Source organism: Vulpes vulpes, chromosome 8 (assembly GCF_048418805.1).
Source record: "Vulpes vulpes isolate BD-2025 chromosome 8, VulVul3, whole genome shotgun sequence".
NCBI classification, from domain to species: Eukaryota; Metazoa; Chordata; class Mammalia; order Carnivora; family Canidae; genus Vulpes; species Vulpes vulpes.
This window is the reverse complement of record NC_132787.1, coordinates 73,955,382-73,974,523: the sequence shown is the minus strand read 5'-3', so window position 1 is coordinate 73,974,523 and position 19,142 is coordinate 73,955,382. Positions and strand designations below refer to the sequence as shown.

The 19,142-nt window shown below is 37.9% G+C and overlaps 1 protein-coding gene across 1 annotated transcript in view; it reads left to right on the top strand.

Annotated features, from left to right (window-relative positions):
• Nucleotides 1–19,142, top strand: part of EIF2AK3 (eukaryotic translation initiation factor 2 alpha kinase 3) — a 63,638-nt gene that overhangs the window by 38,632 nt on the left and 5,864 nt on the right. The window contains exons 8-15 of the mRNA XM_025994384.2: nucleotides 350–472; nucleotides 2,258–2,478; nucleotides 2,835–2,947; nucleotides 4,723–4,845; nucleotides 7,392–7,541; nucleotides 8,559–9,336; nucleotides 13,586–13,753; nucleotides 18,763–18,864. Of these exons, the coding sequence (XP_025850169.1) occupies nucleotides 350–472; nucleotides 2,258–2,478; nucleotides 2,835–2,947; nucleotides 4,723–4,845; nucleotides 7,392–7,541; nucleotides 8,559–9,336; nucleotides 13,586–13,753; nucleotides 18,763–18,864 (1,778 nt within the window). The remainder of the gene's footprint in view (nucleotides 1–349; nucleotides 473–2,257; nucleotides 2,479–2,834; nucleotides 2,948–4,722; nucleotides 4,846–7,391; nucleotides 7,542–8,558; nucleotides 9,337–13,585; nucleotides 13,754–18,762; nucleotides 18,865–19,142) is intronic.

Genomic DNA, 19,142 nt, shown 5'->3' with positions numbered 1-19,142 from the left:
TCAGTATCTAATAAAAAATTTAAAGAGTATTTGTGAAACATTATCTGGTTATTATGTCATGTTCTTTGAACACTTAAATGAATTGAATCCAAATACTAGGCCATCTAATTCCTTCAGTTATCTTTCCATAGCTTGTATGTTTTATATCACATATATCACATCCTATTTTAGTTACTTGTTTTAAGTGACTTATCTTCTCTACAAGACTATGCTTGTTAAAGAACCGTGAGCCATTTGTTTGACAACATATTTGAGCAGAACTATGGTTAAATATCTGTTTTTTGAATGAATATGATATGTGCATTTTCACTGACATCTTAACAATTAAGATTTTACCATTTTCTTTTAGATTCTCCTTCCAGAACTCCTGTCTTGGTAGGGTCTGACGAATTTGACAAATGTCTTAGTAATGATAAGTTCTCTCACGAAGAGTACAGTAATGGTGCACTTTCAATCTTGCAATACCCATATGGTAAGTGTGATGAAGCTTGTGTTGAAAATATCAAGTTTTATTTTTTGTTTTAGTTTATTTATTAGTTTGAAATTAATTAGTAGGATTCAAATGAAAGGTAGTTAATTGGAAGGTAGAAAATATAAAATACCTTCAGAGGAATAGTAGGAATGGTGGTCAAGGGTGCAGGTTCCAGAGTTAGATTGCCAGTGTTCAAAACCCAGTTTTGCCACATACTAGGTTGGGCACACCTAAGTTACCTGCATCTTGGTTCCTTCATCTGTAAAGCAAGGATAGTAATTATAATATTTATTTATTGGGTTGTTAGGAGGTCTAAATGAGATCATGCACATATAGTCTTAACTAACGCTGTGTCTCACAAATTGTAAGTGTTCAGTAAGCATTAATTCTTATGATTAGCTTTCATGTAGGTTATTAACCTATTTAATATAATCTATATGATATCAGCGTGTATAATGAAGAAAATAGGTGTTTCCCATACTGCTATATGAAAATGCTATAAAATGAGGGGATTTTAACTTTGTCCTCTGATAAGGGAAATTAGTGCAAAAGTCAAGAGTAGGTAAAATTTGCCATGAAATACATTCCTGGGTATTTGAAGTTAGGGTGTATTCAGATATGAAAATATTTTCAACAGTTAGATATTAAACAAAATTGTCAAATCTGCATTAGACAAAACAAACGCCTCATCAATCACCTAGATGCTAGAACTGGGAAGTTATTGTAAAATTTAAATTGACAAACAGGGATCCCTGGGTGGCGCAGCGGTTTAGCGCCTGCCTTTGGCCCAGGGCACGATCCTGGAGACCCGGGATCGAGTCCCATGTCAGGCTCCCAGTGCATGGAGCCTGCTTCTCCCTCTGCCTGTGTCTCTGCCTCTCTCTCTCTCTCTCTGTGTATGACTATCATAAATAATAAATTAAAAAATTATAAAAAACTGATTTTCTTAAAAAAAAATAAAAAATAAATAAAAAATAAAAAACTGACAAACACAGAAGGTTCTAACCTAGAGGTAGCAGTCTTTATCTGATGTCAATTAAAATACAGGTTAAGAGAGAATTATCTGTCCACATGGTACAAAATAGAAGACAAACAGGCAGTATGCTTTCTAGGATAGCCTCATTTTGACAGCTTGAAATGAACCAAGGAGACCGTTAGAGATGTTTTCTTCTGAGTTTACAAAGAATGATTTACAATAAAATGTGTATTTAATTGATGCCAAATGAGACTAAAGTTTAAAGTCTTTGAAGGAAGATAGAATACTGCTGAATCTTCCTTATATATTTATTTTTTTTTAATTTTTTTTTTTAAATTTTTATTTATTTATGATAGTCACAGAGAGATAGAGAGAGGCAGAGACACAGGCAGAGGGAGAAGCAGGCTCCATGCACCGGGAGCCCGACGTGGGATTTGATCCCGGGTCTCCAGGATCGCGCCCTGGGCCAAAGGCAGGCGCCAAACCGCTGCGCCACCCAGGGATCCCCCTTATATATTTAAATAATTGGATTATCAAGAAGGTCATGAATAGGATGGCCCTTATGGGGTTTTTTTCTAGTTTTATTATTTGTACAAAGAAAATCTGTGATGCTTATGGAACAAAGGAAAATATGTTAGTGTAGAAAAAATAAAAAAGGGTAATGAGGCTATCGAAAAGTGTTAAAGAGGAGATGAAATTTTAATAAAATGAATTAGTAATAGAAGTGATAGGAAAATAATTTTTAACAAAGGTGGATCTGTATTGCTTTATCTTTTTTTAAAAAAAACTTTTAATGTTTGTTTTTGAAGATAATGGTTATTATCTACCATACTACAAGAGGGAGAGAAGCAAACGGAGCACACATATCACAGTCCGATTTCTTGATAACCCAAATTACAACAAGAACATTCGCAAAAAGGATCCTGTTCTCCTCTTACACTGGTGGAAAGAAATAGTTGGAACGATTCTGTTTTGTATCATAGCAACAACTTTTATTGTCCGTAGACTTTTCCATCCTCATCCTCACAGAGTAAGACATTTTTTAGAATCTAATATATTTCAGAGTGTCGGGAGAATAGTGTGTGTGCGGGGTGCGGGGAATGCAGGGGCAAGAAGCCATTTACTTAAGTTTCACCATGAAATCATTGTTGCCCATCCTTTCATTTCTCCTAACTTAATATTCCTTCACTCCTCAGCCTGCTGCAATCTGGCTTTCACCCCTCCCATTTCACTTCCCATTATCAAGGGAAATGCTATCTTCTGTGTTCTTATAATACTTTTATTTTTGTCCATATTATTTATTTTTTTAATGTTATTTTATAGCTTAAGATTGTTAGCTAATTTCAAGTCAGCTTTGAAACTGATTTTTTCCCCCCACCTTATCAGCAAAGGAAGGAATCTGAAACTCAGTGTCAAACTGAAAGTAAATATGATTCTGTAAGTGGAGAAGCTAAGGACAGCAGCTGGAATGACATAAAAAATTCTGGATATGTATCACGGTAAGAGTCTTGTCATACATAAAGTATATACATGTGTGCTGCAGCTTCTGGTGGCAACTGTTTGAATCAAGGAAGAAATGACCTCTAAGGTCTTGTTTAACTTTTTTTTTAATGTGTGAATATCCAGGTAAATATGACATAAACTTAACCCTCAAGTGACTTGAATTTATTCAAAATGATATGTACCCCAAGAAGGATAAAAATAGAGTGTTATAGAAGTTCAGAATTAAGTTCATATTGAGATGACTTCATTATTTATTTCGTCTATATCTAGAATGAGAAGTAGAAAAATGGAGGGAAATACACCAATAGGTCATTTTAAAACTAGAAGAGGGAGGTGAGTCACCTAAAAAGTAGGCAATTCAGATAATTTGAAGGTAACGTAAAAGTAGGGAATCAGCAGCTATCAAGTATAGGGGTTTTTATGCTTTTTGATATAGAATGGTGCTGTGGTTCATTTTTCATATTACATGGTTTATTCCTACATTTCCCCTTTGTTTTGATATCATACTTAGCACTTGGTGATATAGGGACAAGGAACTTATACATAACCTTACTGCATAACATCTAGGGTATGACGGAACCAAATGAAAATTACAGCTAAAATGTGTGACGCTTGGATTATGTGTGGACCTAATTTATCTAAGCTGCCTTCATACTGTATTATCACAAGTTGAAAATTGACTATAATCAGTTTGTTTTAGCTACAAGTTTTCCAAAGCAGAACTTACCTAGGTGACTAGAAATGGCAGAAGTTTTAGTACCCTTCTGATAAGGATGCTGACTAATATGTCAGTGGCCGGCAATACCAGCAGGCAGAGAGGGAAGAGAACTAGGGATGTGACGGCTCTCACGAGGTAATCCACTACTGAAGCCATTCATTGTTCACTCAACATTTACTCTGAAAAACTGAATGCAGGGCGGTATTTTCAGCTTTGTGACAAATAAAATGACTGGGCCTATCCTGGAGGGGCTGAGAGAAGACAATACTGGGCAAAACAAACATCTAAGAAAAAAAGCCATGAACTCTAAGTGACTCAGTCTGGTTGCAATGATTCCAGAAGGCATTATAAATGAGGTTGCATTTTCATTGAACTGTAAATTATGAATAAGGAAGAGTTAGGTAAAGACAAGAGGAGTAGGGTAGAGTGAGTAAACATACATCTATAAGGCCATTGAGAAGAGAACCAGAATATGTGTTGTGTACTCTGAAATTGAATTAGATTTAATTTTATTCAATATGGAGAGTACAACTGATTGTTTTTCAAAGACAGGAAGCTCTATAATAATAATAATAGCTAATGTTTACTGAAGGCCTGCTATATTGTAGGCATTATGAAGAACCTGCGCTCTGGGTTCAAGTCCCAACTTCATCATTTGTCACTTAGGATCTTAGGCAAGATGATACTTATATTTTATAGAATCTATAATCATACATAAGATATCTCTTGTTTCAGAAGATACATTTATTTTCTTTAGGACAGTAATTCAGTTTAAGCCAAAAACAAAGTAGATAGTAGGAATAGGATGTGAGTTTCATGAGCTTTATAGTTGGGGAGATGTGAATTTGTACCAAAGTGCCTTGACTAGCTATTTTTAGGGGTATAGATTATTGTTCTTCATTCTCTGTGAAGGTAATTGGCCCATGGAAGATTGGGATCAATTGCCTCTCCTCCTAACTCCATGCTTTAATCAGCTGAGCCAACTACTAAATTAATATGAGTGTGCAAATCATAAATTATTATTAAATTTTCCTTTTTTTTTTTTTTTTTAAGCTATCTGACAGATTTTGAACCAGTTCAGTGTATGGGTCGTGGCGGGTTTGGAGTAGTCTTTGAAGCCAAAAACAAAGTAGATGACTGCAATTATGCTATCAAGAGAATCCGCCTCCCCAACAGGTAAGGGAAGGCATTGTTAGTGGGCTTGGACCTAGCACCATCTTGCTCATCCCATAGGCAATATGTCCTTCTTGCTATACTCCAAAAACAGTTTCCAACCTCCTGAATCTTAGCCTCTAAGTGCCACCAAGTAACCAGCTGTCCTAAAAGGGGTAATCTCTTTAGATTGCTTTGCCTCAACTTAAAAAAAAATCTGCCCTTGTTTTTGATTCTTAATCAGGACTTTTCCACAGTGAATTATGATGACTATCATATTTACTACATAGCACCATTTAAAAATAATCTGTTTATTGTGGAAAAGGGAAAAGTATTAAAACAAAAATTATCTGTGTCTTCTCTTCCCGATAATCCTCACTGTTACCATGTTAGGGTTTTCCCCTTGATAATTTTTTATCTGATCATAAATTCATCCAGTTAGTAGCATACTTACCATTACAGTGCAGTTGTATCTATTGCTTCCTTTATTATATCCTTGGCATTTTCCATGTTTTTAAGAGTATTTTATTAAAATGCTAAAATAAACTTAAAGTATTTTATGGCTAGATAACACTCCAATTGATACATGTGAAATATTTTAACTATTTCTTATTGTTAAACATTTGGGTTTCAAATTTGTTGGAGTTAAAAACAACTTTGCAGTGTCCAAATTAAAAAAAAAAACAAAAGGTTTTGTTTATTCACTTGACAGAGAGAGAGAGAGCACAATCAGGGGAAGGAGGAGGAGAGGGCAAGGGAGAAGCAGAAGCAGGTTCCCCTCGAGCAGGCAGCCTGATATGGGACTCAATCCCAGGATCCTGGGATCATGACCTGAGCCAAAGGCAGATGCTTAACCCACTGAGCCACTCAGAAGTCCCATGTCCATCTTTTATATAAATTTTTGACCACATCTGTTTCCATAAGATAGAGCTAGAAGTAGCATTTCTGACTCAGAACAGTGTTATGCTTAAGATGATGGGCTTTGAATAATGCCTTCTTTTCCATCTATTTTGGAAAGCTCCTGTTGATTCTTGATTAAATGTGCACTAATTGCTGTGTTGTCCTTGTAATTAGTAGTTAAACATTCTGTCCAACAGTTAGGGACACAGGACTAGGAGGGATTTGTGTACTATGGAACTAATTATTTTCCTTGGTATATAATTTTTGAGTAGTTTAAATATTCATATGTGCAAGGCACCACATAGGATATGAAATTAAGCAAAGCTTCTACCCCCAAGAACCAAAAAATCTGAGGCTTTTGCATATATATTCAAATAACTACAATGCGAGGAAGGTTGTGACCTGGTGACAGATTAGTAAATAGCTTCTGATGAAAAAAGTACAGATGTAACTGAAATCAAGGAAGACAAACTTTATGGAGGTGGTGATATTTGTTCTGGGTATTCAAAAGTAGCCTGTTGCGTAGTAGACAGATGTGTAAGGAAGGGATGGCCGACTATGTGAAATGGCCTAAGAAAGGCTCTAGGCAAAACACTTGGAGGTGGTGTAGAGCACGATATGTGTTCTGACATGGGTGAAATAAAGGATAAGGATGGGGGAGTATGGAGGAGAAGAGTTACAGAGCCTTAAATGCCAAGCAAGGGAGTTCAGATTTTATTTTGTAGACAGTCAGGTCTTTGAGAAGAGCAATGATGTGATCAAAGTGAGGGTAGCTCTGGAGGTGGTGTGTGTGGATGGCTGACATGAGCAAAGGGTCAGAGACAAGAATGTTAGTTTTTTTTTTTTTTCCAGAAGTTTAGTCCCAAGATACAGAACATTTGTGAGGAGAAGTGGGGATGGGTGAGAAAGGAATGAGTATAATGAATTGAAAAGGAGCAGCTGATAGGACTTGGATACTGAATGTGGGCACCTAGAAGTTAAAGAATTCAAAAATCCAAGAATTCTTAGATTGGGAGAGTGGGGGCATTGACCAACAGCCAAGCGCACAGGGCAAAGTGGAAGGAGCTGACCATCTCCTGGAGAGGGAGGAGGATGTAACTTGTATTTATGATGTTGCTTCAGTGATAGTGGGAGGCCTAGAAATGTAAGATTAGTTCTACCAGAAAAGCTATCAAAGCAGAAAATCAAATCCAAATGCTTTTCTAATTAAACTGCATTGCCTGTGATATTCGGTATTTGAGACTTGTTTTAAAAAAACAAACATTCTAATATAGGTTTTTTGGATTGCAATATGTACCAATTATGTTTATACCAGTATGGTCATTCCCCATCCTCCTAAGCAGCCATCCTGAGCTCTTTTCTGAATACTTCATTTATACCTATTCATTGTCCTATAGATTTAACAGACATTAAGCAATAATCTTTAATGGTCTATAGTCATTCATTTTTAGTCACCCAAGAAAGCTTTATTTCAATGAGGCAATGTATTCATAGCACTTCTTTCTAGAAGGAAAAGAAAACCCTAAAATATATGTGTATCTTTTAAACTATAAAACCTACTATGTGGCTTTTAGATTCAAGAGAGAGTTTTATTTTCTTACTTCTCACTGTTAGATATGATGACTTTTTTCAGGTAAGAGCAACCTTCAGTGTTGTCTTCTTTCTTTCAGAGAGTTGGCTCGGGAAAAGGTAATGCGAGAAGTTAAAGCCCTAGCCAAGCTTGACCATCCAGGGATTGTTAGATATTTCAATGCTTGGTTGGAAGCACCACCAGAGAAGTGGCAAGAAAAAATGGATGAAATTTGGGTAAAAGATGAAAGGTAACTTGGCTAGTCATAGACTTAAAAACTAGTACTTTCTCTTAGGCTAGTTTTTTTGCTTCTGTGAATAAAATACATTTCCATAACTAGAGAGGAGTTTTGTTTGTTTTAGGAAAAAATGCTATTCTCTGTCATCATCTTTTAAAATGTTCTCTAGTCACTTATTAATTGAAAAGTTTATTTTTTAAGAACATGAATTTTAAAAATAACTTTTAGATAGGGCTCTATGAATTATAAGTCACTAAGGGATTTACAGTACAGTGGCTTTTCTCATTAAGAGATATTGTCTACTTTTGTCACCATTTTTATTTTAGATTTTTAGTTTCTCAGTAGTTAAAAATTTACAACTCCTTTGAAACTATTAAACTAGTTTAAAGCTATTGGCAGTTAAAAATACTTAAACTTAGGCAACATGAAGATAATTCCCATATTACATATGCTCTGCAATAGGAAGGAAGGCTCTTTTAAAAATGACTAAATGCGAACAAAGAGAAAGCAAGCTGTGTATAGACTGTTTACCAAATAGTTGGCAGTAAAATTCCTGCCTAAAAGTACCAAATATAGCCCTACATCCACATGAAGTAACTTGTTAAGGCAACATTTATAGATGCAGTCAGTAGCCAAACCACGGAAGGACCAAGTGAGGTGGCCCCATGGTCAAGGCACTGTGAGCTGCTGCCCTAATTCAGACTAGGGCTTCAGAATTGTGGCCACTGAAGAATCCTGACCTTGGTGGTCCCTCAGTGCTTTGTGTTTTGCACAAAGGCCCTGGCTGCTTTGGCATGACAATCCCAGGTAACTGTTTCAGCTATAAAATTAAGCTTTCCAATTTAAATTTTTTGAAAGAAATGAATGGGACATAATGTTCTTTGTCTCATATAGCAAGTTTTTATTTAATCTGTGTTTGTCACTTGATAACTGGCTTTCTTATAGATAAAGCTTTTAGAATAAAGATTGTAGTTCAGATCAGTTAATCACAAATTCCCTCTCTTGCCTTTGTATCTGTCCCACTTGTAGCACAGACTGGCCACTCAGCTCTCCTAGTCCAATGGACGCACCATCAGTTAAAATACGCAGAATGGATCCTTTCTCTACAAAGGAACATATTGAAATCATAGCTCCTTCTTCACAAAGGAGGTCTTTTTCAGTAGGGATTTCCTGTGGCCAGACAAGTTCCTCTGAAAGCCAGTTCTCTCCACTGGAATTTTTGGGAACAGACCATGGAGATACCAGTGAGTCAGTGGATGCAGCATGCAACCTCCAGGACAGCTGTGTCACAGACTGTGATATAGAAGATGGTACTCTGGATGGCAATGTCGAAGGACACTCCTCTGAACTTTGTCCTTCTGGAGCTTCTCCTTATGAAAGATCAAGGGAGAGAACATCCTCTTCCATAGTGTTTGAAGATTCCGGCTGTGATAACGCATCCAGCAAAGAAGAGCTCAAAACTAAGCGACTGCATATTGGCAACCATTGTGCTAATAAACAAACTGCTTTCAAGCATTCCAGTAGCAAATCTTCTTCTGAACCTACTTTCTCTGTTTCTCCTCCAAGACCGACCACTTTAAGTTTAGATCTCAGCAAAAACACTGCAGAAAAACTCCAGCCCAGTTCCCCGAAGGTATATCTTTACATCCAGATGCAGCTCTGCAGAAAGGAAAACCTCAAAGACTGGATGAACAGCCGGTGTACCATAGAGGAGCGAGAGAGGAGCGTGTGTCTGCACATCTTCCTACAGATCGCAGAGGCAGTAGAGTTTTTGCACAGTAAAGGGCTCATGCACAGGGATCTCAAGGTCTGTATTCATGGAACATCAGCCCTGGGTTTCAGTCTGATTTTGTGTGATTGAGAACAGTACTTTCAGGATTTGTCAGTTTTTAACTGAAATGCCCTTAAGGGCAAAGGACATGAAAGGTATCAGATAGGGGAGGAGAGGCCTGGGAAGTAGCCTGAGGAACCTGCTGGAGAAAGAAGTCTTGTATTTTGAAAACTTCAGGGAAGGTCGCCTGGGTGGCTCCGTGGTTGAGTGTCTGCCTTTGGCTCAGGGCGTGATCCGGGGGTCGCAGGATCGAGTCCCGCATCGGGCTCCCTACAGGGAGCCTGCTTCTCCCTCTGCCTGTGTCTCTGCCTCACTCTCTCTGTGTCTCTCATGAATAAATAAATAAATAAAATTTTTTTTAAAAAAGAAAGAAAGAAAATTTCAGGGAGAGCATGTGTTCTTTTTCTTTTCCACTATGTGTTTAGGTTCGTTTTACTATAAAGAGAATTCCCAGTCCTCCTACTGAAAAAGACAAATCTACCATGAACAGATCTATCCTGTTTTTCCTATGGCTTTGGGTAACTCTGATGTAAGTTCCTGAAAGCCCCAAGGTAGCATGGTGAAAAGGGACCCAAGTGGAAAGAGAGACATAGTTTCCTTCATTAGCCAGCTCCGAGTTGGGGCACATCTCCAGGTTTTTTGCCCCTATTCCTAAACCATTTAGGCTTTGGGGAAGGACAAAGAAAAACTAGATGGAGAAAGAAAGCAAATAGTTAGCCAGGTTATTGTTTGCAGTTCTAAAGCCTTTGATTCTGTTTTCATTAAGTATGATATTGAATATTGTACCAATGTGATATGCTAAATTATATAAGATTCTTACATGAAATACTCAATATTTCCTAGATATGTGTTTCTGAAATAACTATATGAAACTCTTACTTGGCTAATTTCTGCTGTATTTCATATGCTCAGAATGATCATCAGTAAATGTGTCGTGAATATATAAGTACTTTTCTGATGGAAGTAGCTTCAATTATTGAAGTATTTTCAGTTTTGTGTCATGTAACCAAAAACTTTTGTTTCAGGCACCAAAGTAGCTACTTGGACAAGTTATTTTCTACTCCTATTGGCAGTATGTGTTTTAATCCTTGAATATATCTTAAGAGTTTGGAATAAAGGGAGACAAGAATTAGAATTAGTTCCTATTTTCCCAAGTAATTATTATTGAATTATATATTATCACTGTGCTTCAGTGGTTTCGATATGGGCCCAAACAGACTGACAGGAATTATTCTGCACTGAATGAATAGTTCAGAGATTATTTCTTTTGGTTGGAAAGGAGAAGACAACCAACTTCCAGGAAGCCAGATACCCCTAACTTGAGAGAGTGTTGGCTATTTGAATATAGTAAACATTTTTCATTTGGTGAGAAACAATTAAGTGGTATACACATTCCTTTTGTACTTACTACTTACTATACACACAAGATGCTATGTTGAAGGGCAATGTATAAAAAAAAAGAAAGACAATGTAATTATGTTGTCACTAACAATGAGTACTCTTCTGCTGATTTTATAATGTTAATGAGATATTAGTGAAGAGTTGTTAAATGCTACAGTGTTGTCTAAAGATTTCTTTTCATGCTTATCTGTGCACCAAAAAATTCCAGGAAGAAAATTCATTTCCCCTTAGTTTTTCTAGAAATCAAAAAGTTTATTCCTTTGTAAAGGTACATTGTTTTTAAGGAATTCTAGGGTGCCAAAAAAATTACCTCCAAAATTTCTATTCCCAGTTTATTTATTTTTAAGGATTTTACTTTTTTATTCATGAGAGACACAGAGAGAGAGAGACGCAAAGACATAGGCAGAGGGAGAAGCAGGCTCCACGCAGGGTACCTGACGTGGGACTCGATCCCGGGACTCCAGGATCACGCCTGGGGCCGAAGGCAGGCTCTAAACCACTGAGCCACCCAGGGATCCCTCTATTCCCAGTTTAAATAGCTCTACATTCTGTTCACTCTGACCCATGTCTTTGAGTTCCATGTTTAACCTTCGGACCATCCCCACATTTGTTTTTGTCATTGGCACTCTCCAGCACCCTGATTCTCCAGACTTCTTTCCAGTCTCTTCTCTTCACTCTAGCTAGGCTTCATGCTGGGCTTTTCCCAGTTCCGTAAATACATCTTGGCCTCATAGAGCCTGGTATTTCTCATTTAAATTCTCATCACAATTTTATCATTTATCCTTTGGTTTCCTGTCTGTTTTGTTCAGCTGTTACATCCTTAGCACAGTGCCTGACACATTCTATATTCTCTTATCATTTTATTCTGAATAGTCTTTTTGTCTGCAGCCAAAAGGAAGTTTATTGGCCCATGTAGTTGAACTGTCCAAGATTCAGGTAAAGCTTTATCTAGGATCAAGTGATGCAGCCAGAACCTGCCCCTGTCCCATCGCCATTTCTTTTTCCATTTTCAGGCATGCTCTCCCTTCACTGTCCCAGGATAGCAGCCAACAATTCTCAGGACTACATGTTATATAAATCTTTAGAGATGGTTGGATAGGGTGTGAGAGAAAGTATCTCTTTTCCCCAGTACTGATCAGAAGTCCTTGGTTTCCTTCTAATTGATAAGCCAAAGACACATATCCATCCCTAAGTCAGTTTCCTGGCCAGGAGATGGAATCCTGCTGATTGATTTATATAACCTCTGGGTGTAACCTCAGAATAGCTTCCACCTGAACCATGGGATTGCTGCACATTTGGGAAAAAGGGAGTTCCCAAAATCAAGTCATGGTATTTCTGGTGGAAGCACAGGGGATAGATACTGGGAAACCCCTCTTCCCCAAAAAAGTCTATTATAGTGTTTAGTAAATAACAACTGACACTAGAAGGTAGGAGAGAGGAGGAGGAAACATGAAATTTAAGGCATCACAGTCTGCATTGTCTCTCACATAAGGTCATTTGTGGGAGAGCAGGAGGTTATTACTATAGACTTTGGTTGTATGCAATAATTTTAATTGTTTCAAAGTCAACACTGTAGAATCATATTTTGAAGTTCAGGAATAAAATGTTAATTGTCCTGCAGTATTTGAAGCCCAGTGCAATTCAGTTTCATGAACTAAATGGCTTCCTTTTTCCTTGTTTTCAGGGCTCTGAATTTTGATTATGTTAGCCGGAATTAGAGAAGGTGCTGAAGGAAGGATGATATATTTCACACAGGGAAGTTTGAGGAGGCTATGAGACATCTGGTTGGATATGTCCTATAAACAGTTACATATCAGAGTTTAGAACTCAAGACCGGTCTGGGAGTAAATGGGAGCATATGGGTATTAGAAGAGGTAGCACCTATTAGAAGAGGGTGCTAGTGAAGAGCTCTTATTCTCCTCTGTAGCCTACTTCCCCCGCTCAGACACAAATGAAAGGTCAGTCTGTTTCATTCATTCATCAAATAGAAGTGATTAGCTACCATAGGGTATGGACTGTACTGAATGCTGGTCATGTGGCAGTGAACCAGAAGTCTTTTTCTTATGGAGCCAGACTGCTTGGATTTGAATCTCTGCTCCACCACTTGCTAGGAGGAAAACCTTGGGCACTTAACTTCTCGGCATGAGTTTTCATATCCTAAAATGAGGGTCTAAGAGGACTAATAGGGTTGTTAAGTATTACATGAATTAATAGTAGTAAACTGCTTAGAACAGCTCCCGGTGCATTACCAGTGCTATATATGCATTTGCTGGTATTACTACTATTATTATCATGGCTTAAGTCATAAACATAAAAAGCTAGCCAAAGGAGATTATATAGAATACTGAGATTGAGGACTGGGCCCTAGAGAATGTGAACCTTTAAGAATTTAAATAGATGTTCAATAAATACTCACTACTTTTGCTACCCTTCCCTTTTCCTTACTCAGAGGTACTTGCTTAGCATCGAAAGGATTGCTTTTATTTTCATATTACTCTGTTTAATGCTTGAGAGTACCTAGTTTCTTGTATTTATCTTCTATAGTCACTTAAATTACTCTCTTCACAGGCACCTGGGTGCTCAGTCAGTTAAGTGTCTGGTCTGTGTTAGGCTCCAGGGTCCTGGGATCAAGTCCTATGTTGGGCTCCCTGCTCCACGGGGAGTCCGCTCCTCTCTCCCTCTGCCTCCTCCCCTCTGCTCATGCTCATGCTCTGTCTCTCTCTCAAATAAAGTCATAAATAAATAGATAAATAAATAAATCTCTCTTCACTTTCTCTACTTCTCCATACACACTTAATCATACTTTTTGTCTGCTTTTTTCCAGCCTTCCAATATATTCTTTACAGTGGATGATGTGGTCAAGGTTGGAGACTTTGGATTAGTGACTGCAATGGACCAGGATGAAGAAGAGCAGACGGTTCTGACCCCAATGCCAGCGTATGCCAGACATACAGGACAAGTGGGGACCAAACTGTATATGAGCCCAGAACAGGCAAGTTTTCCCTTTTCCTTCTGAATTAAAAATGGAAAAAAAAAATGAATTAAAAATGGATTTTTAGTTAGCATGGCTGCAAGCTAGTTGTGCCCCATGAATCTCTATCCACATTCTTTTTAAAATACCCAATAAAATAAAATCTGAAAATTATGAGAACTGGTAGTAGTGTTCACAGGCAGCAGAGGTAAGGTGCAATTTCTACAACCTGAGTTAGGGCTGGCTTAAGAAAAACGCTACGCATAAAACCATTGCTTACCCCTGAATCAGAACCGGATACGGGATACCTGGATGGCTCAGCAGTTAAGCTCTGCTTTCATCTTGGAGTGATCCTGGAATTCAGGGATCAAGTCCCATATCAGGCTCCCAGAGGGGAGCCTGCCTCTCCCTCTGCCTATGTCTCTGCCCCTCTCTCTCTCTCTCTCTCTCTCTGTCTCTAATGAATAAATAAATAAAATATTTAAAAAAAAAAAAAAAGAACCTGATAGTAACCAGAAATTTAGAAAAAGACTTTGAATGCCTCTCTCCCAAATGTCACTCCAGTTCTTCTTGTGTAAGCTGTGTAGAAACTTGTTTCAGAACCAGCTAGAGCCAGAGGTACTGTCCTGAGCTGCTCATTCTGGTAATTCACAAGCAACTTCTAGAATGTACCATGGCAGAAAATAGAGATAGATGGGCTGGGATTTATTGCCTTGTGGAATGCTTAGTTACCAAAGGAAAAGCACTGTGAACAGGACACAGCCTGGAAGAGTGGTGGGAACAGGGCATTCTGGGATCATCAGAGAAGCATGCCCAGTCCAGCTAATGATACTCACAAGCTTATATATGCTTCTACATCAGTGGTTCTCAAACTTTTTGGTCTCAGTACCTGTTTATACTTGTAAACGTGATTAAAAACCCAAGAGTTTTTCTTTTCTCTTTAATTTAATTTTTTAAAAGATTTTATTTATTTATTCATGAGAGGCACACAGAGAGAGAGGCAGAGACATAGGCAGAAGGAGAAGCAGGCTCAATGCAGGAGCCCGATGCAGGACTCAATCCTGCAACTCCAGAATTATGTACTGAGCTGAAGGCAGAAGCTCAATTGCTGAGCCACCCAGTCGTCCTTTAAGAGTTTTTCTTATTGGATTTTATCTATCGATATTTTCTATATTAGAGGATAAAATTGAGAAATTTATAAAAACGTTATTTATTAAAACTAGCAATATTAAACCTATCACATCTTAAAAGTATTTTTATGAAAAATAAATATTCTGTAAAACAAAAACAAATTAGCAAGAAGAGTGACATTTATTTAGATTTTTGCAGATCTGGGCAGCCCGGGTGGCTCAGCAGTTTAGCACCGCCTCCAGCCTAGGGCATGATCCTGGAGACCCTGGATCAAGTCCCACGTCAGGCTCCCTGCATGGAGCCTGCTTCTCTCTCTGCCTGTGTCTCTGCCTCTCTTTCTCTCTGTGTATTTCTCATGAGTAAATAAATAAAATCTTTAAAAAAAAAAAAAAAGATTTTTGCAGATCTCTTTAATATCTGACTTAAAAAAAGCTAGATTCCAATGTCCACAATAGCCAAACTGTGGAAGGAGCCTCAGTGTCCATCGAAAGATGAATGGATAAAGAAGATGTGGTCTATGTATACAATGGAATATTACTCAGCCATTAGAAACGACAAATACCCACCATTTGCTTCGACATGGATGGAACTGGAGGGAATTATGCTGAGTGAAATAAGTCAATCGAAGAAAGACAAACATTATATGGTCTCATTCATTTGGGGAATATAAAAAATAGTGAAAGGGAATAAAGGGGAAAGGAGAAAAAATGAGTGGCAAATATCAGAGGGGGAGACAGAACATGAGAGACTCCTAACTCTGGGAAACGAACTAGGGTTGGCGGAAGGGGAGGTGGGCAGGGGGTGGGGGTGACTGGGTGACGGGCACTGAGGGGGGCACTTGATGGGATGAGCACTGGGTGTTCTTCTATATGTTGGCAAATTGAACTCCAATAAAAAATAAATTTATAAAAAAAAGAAAAAGCTAGATTCTCTGGAGGCCTGGGTGTCTCAGTTGGTTAAGCATCCGACTCTGATTATCAGCTCAGTTCTTGATCTCAGGCCATGAGTCCAAGCCCTATGTTGGGGTCCACTCTGGGTATAAGTCTACTTAAAACAACAACAAAATGAGCTGGAGTCTCATATCTGCTTTTGTATTTAATCTGTTGCTCTGTTATTTTGGCTAAAATAAATGAAGACAATCTGACCTCACACAGATAGATGGTTGGAAAGAGAGGAATATTTAATAACATTTTCAGGTAATTGTGGGTATTTGTCTATGATGGTACATCAAAACTCAGTAAGCATTTTTAACACTCTGAAAGAAGGGAGACCTTGCTTTTTCTCTTGTTTTACTTTATTCCCAACACCTGCAATGGTACTAGAATTCAGCAGGTGTGCAGAAATGTTTGGTCGATGAATGAATGTGAATGTCAGTAAGAACATAAACACTAGGTGGTCTTGGCCACCCCACACACTGCTGTGTTGACTGGATCATGGCTTGCGGCTGATGTGTGCATGTGCACACATGTGGGTATGTGTTTGTTGGAGGAAAGGGTTGCCATTCTGAGAAAGGAAGAGATTCATGATAAGTGGTACTATGTTGATAAGTGATACTATGTTGTTGATGATACTAAAAAACAAGGATAGCTAGGGAAATGTTGCCATAGACAATACACAATAGTGAAAATATGGTAGTTAAAAATGGACAGCCATAATTCTCTTAATAATTTCCTTATTCTTCTCTATTCTTCTACATTCTTAAACTTTACATTCTTAAATATAGAAATTGTCACTTTATAAAATGTCCCTTTAAAAGTCTCTCAAGAGGGTGCCTGGGTGGCTCAGTTGGTTAAGAATTGTCTTACTCAAACTTCAGAAGCTGTACTAAAACATTGTTTTAAAATATATTTTATCAAAGCTCTTAATTTTCTTATCCTACTAGGAGAAAATGAGCACAGAGCAGCTAATTTTTACTTGGTTGAAATTACCAAGAAATATAGTTCATTCTAGTATTGCACAGTGATAAAGCAATCAATTTAAACCTTCAGAGGGTATGTTATATCCTACCCCCTGTGTTTTTCAACTTAATTCCTTATTTTTTAGATATTTTGTAAAGACCACTTTGTATTCATGAAACTACATTTTTTTTTTCTAAGTGTATTTAATAATACTTTCCCCCCTTCATTATATATGAATCTATTCTCTATAGAGGGAATACAGGAATGTGTAAGGAAAAAATAAAAATCACTTACTTTTCTAAAACATTAACAGTGGTTATATTTCCATATATGTGTGTGTGCACACACACACACACACGCCTTACAACGTGTATTTATACGTATCTTATTTTGGAAAACAAAATTGGGATTCTCATCCATAAAATTTTGGATAAAATATTAAAATCAAGCATTTCCAACATTATTAAATGTTTTTAGAGAATAGTCTATAGTATTCTGGTAAACAATTCATTCAACATTTTGGACATTTTAGTTACTTAAAGATTTTGCCGTGTAACTATCCCAGTGTACAAATCTCTGTCCACTTTTCACTGTCTTTGGGCAACAAGATTAAAGAGGACTACTAAACGGAATCGTTTATTTCTGAGTTGCTTTTCATGAAAGTGTGTTAGTTTATATTTTCCAAATAGTGCAGAAGGTGTGTTCTTATCACAGCACCTCTGTAAGCTCTCTTTTTGAACATACTGTCTTTGAACACTTCCCAAACCCCAAGGATAAGATAAAGGTAAGGGGAAAAGGGGAAGGTTATGCCACTGATGGGGTCATTGAAACTTTCATTGAAACATTCTATCTAATACACCCTGCACGCAGAGGTGGGCTGGCTGGTGAAAGGAGCCAGGTTGATGAATGTCAACTGCAGTGTAGACAGGAGGTGGTGGAGGGCTTGGAGTCCCCTCATTAAGAAATGCTTCTATGGGGATGCCTAGGTGGCTCAGTGGTTGAGTGTCTGCCTTCGCTCAGGGCATGATCCTAGAGTCCAGGGACCTAGTCCCACATCAGGCTCCCTGCATGGAGCCTGCTTCTCCCTCTGCCTAGTTTCTCTCTCTCTCTCTCTGGGTCTGTCATGAATAAGTAAATAAAATCCTTAAAAAGAAAAGAAATGCCTGTATGGAGCAGTTTCAAAGTGAAGCCCTTCTGCTAATGTTTGCCAAATATGAAGTTCTGTGCCTAGGGTAATTTTCACAAATAAAAGGGTTCTTCTAAGTCCCAGGAGGTCACTTTTAATTTGAATGAGGCTTTGTTTAATAGAGTAGTTGGGCTGTAATTCGTCTGTTCATTTTAACAAATAAGTTTTTATTGAGGGCCTTCTCTATACTTAGCCCAGTGCCGGATGATGGAACACAAAAGAGGCAGTTCCTTCCCTCCAGGACTTTATAATCTAGTTGTGAACAATAAGAAATATGCACACGTAAAATACAACTAAGAATGCAAAGTAGTCCATAATTAAGTGCCGTAATGAGGGCTAACCGCAGTTGATTAGTGGTTTGGAGTAATGAAGATTTTCTCATAAAAATGGGTGAGGTCTAAGATGATTAGAAATGAGAGATCTGCTTTAGATAGTGTTGGCTTTGAAAATCTTCACCTCAGGGGTAGTTGAGTAGCTTTTACTGGCTCCCACAAACTTTTTTTAGCATTGCAAGGCTCCAGGTTTCTTGGGGCCTATTTTACTGATGCATATCTCAGAGCAGTACCTGGGCTTTCCTTCTGTAATGCTGAGTAGTTTAATTACTCTTGCTGTAGTGAGTTGAAGAAAAGAGGCTGCGGAGATTATTAACTCTTTGCTCATGTTTTTGTTTTTTTTTTTCTCACGTTTTTACCCATACATTTATATGTAAACCAAGGAGTGACTAGGTCAGCTTTGGGATTCACAAATGCCAAAGTATCAGTTGTATGATCTCTGTTAATTTTTTTCTAATATTTATTCCTTATATGGTATTTCAGATTCATGGGAACAACTACTCTCATAAAGTGGACATCTTTTCTTTAGGCCTCATTCTGTTTGAATTGCTGTACCCATTCGGCACTCAAATGGAGAGAGTCAGGGTAAGTTCCCCCTCTGCTCAAAAAAAGTGGAAAAATAGGGGCATCTGGGTGGCTCAGTGGCTGAGCCATCTGCCTTTGGCTTAGGTCGTGATCCTGGGATCCAGTCCCGCATTGGGCTCCCTGCAGGGTAACTGCTTCTCCCTTTGCCTGTGTCTCTGCCTCAGTGTGTGTGTGTGTCTCATGAATAAATAAATAAATAAAACCTTAAAAAAAAAAAAGTAAGTAAAAATATAACCTGCAGAATGGGAGAAAATATTTGTAAGCCATATAGTTGGTAA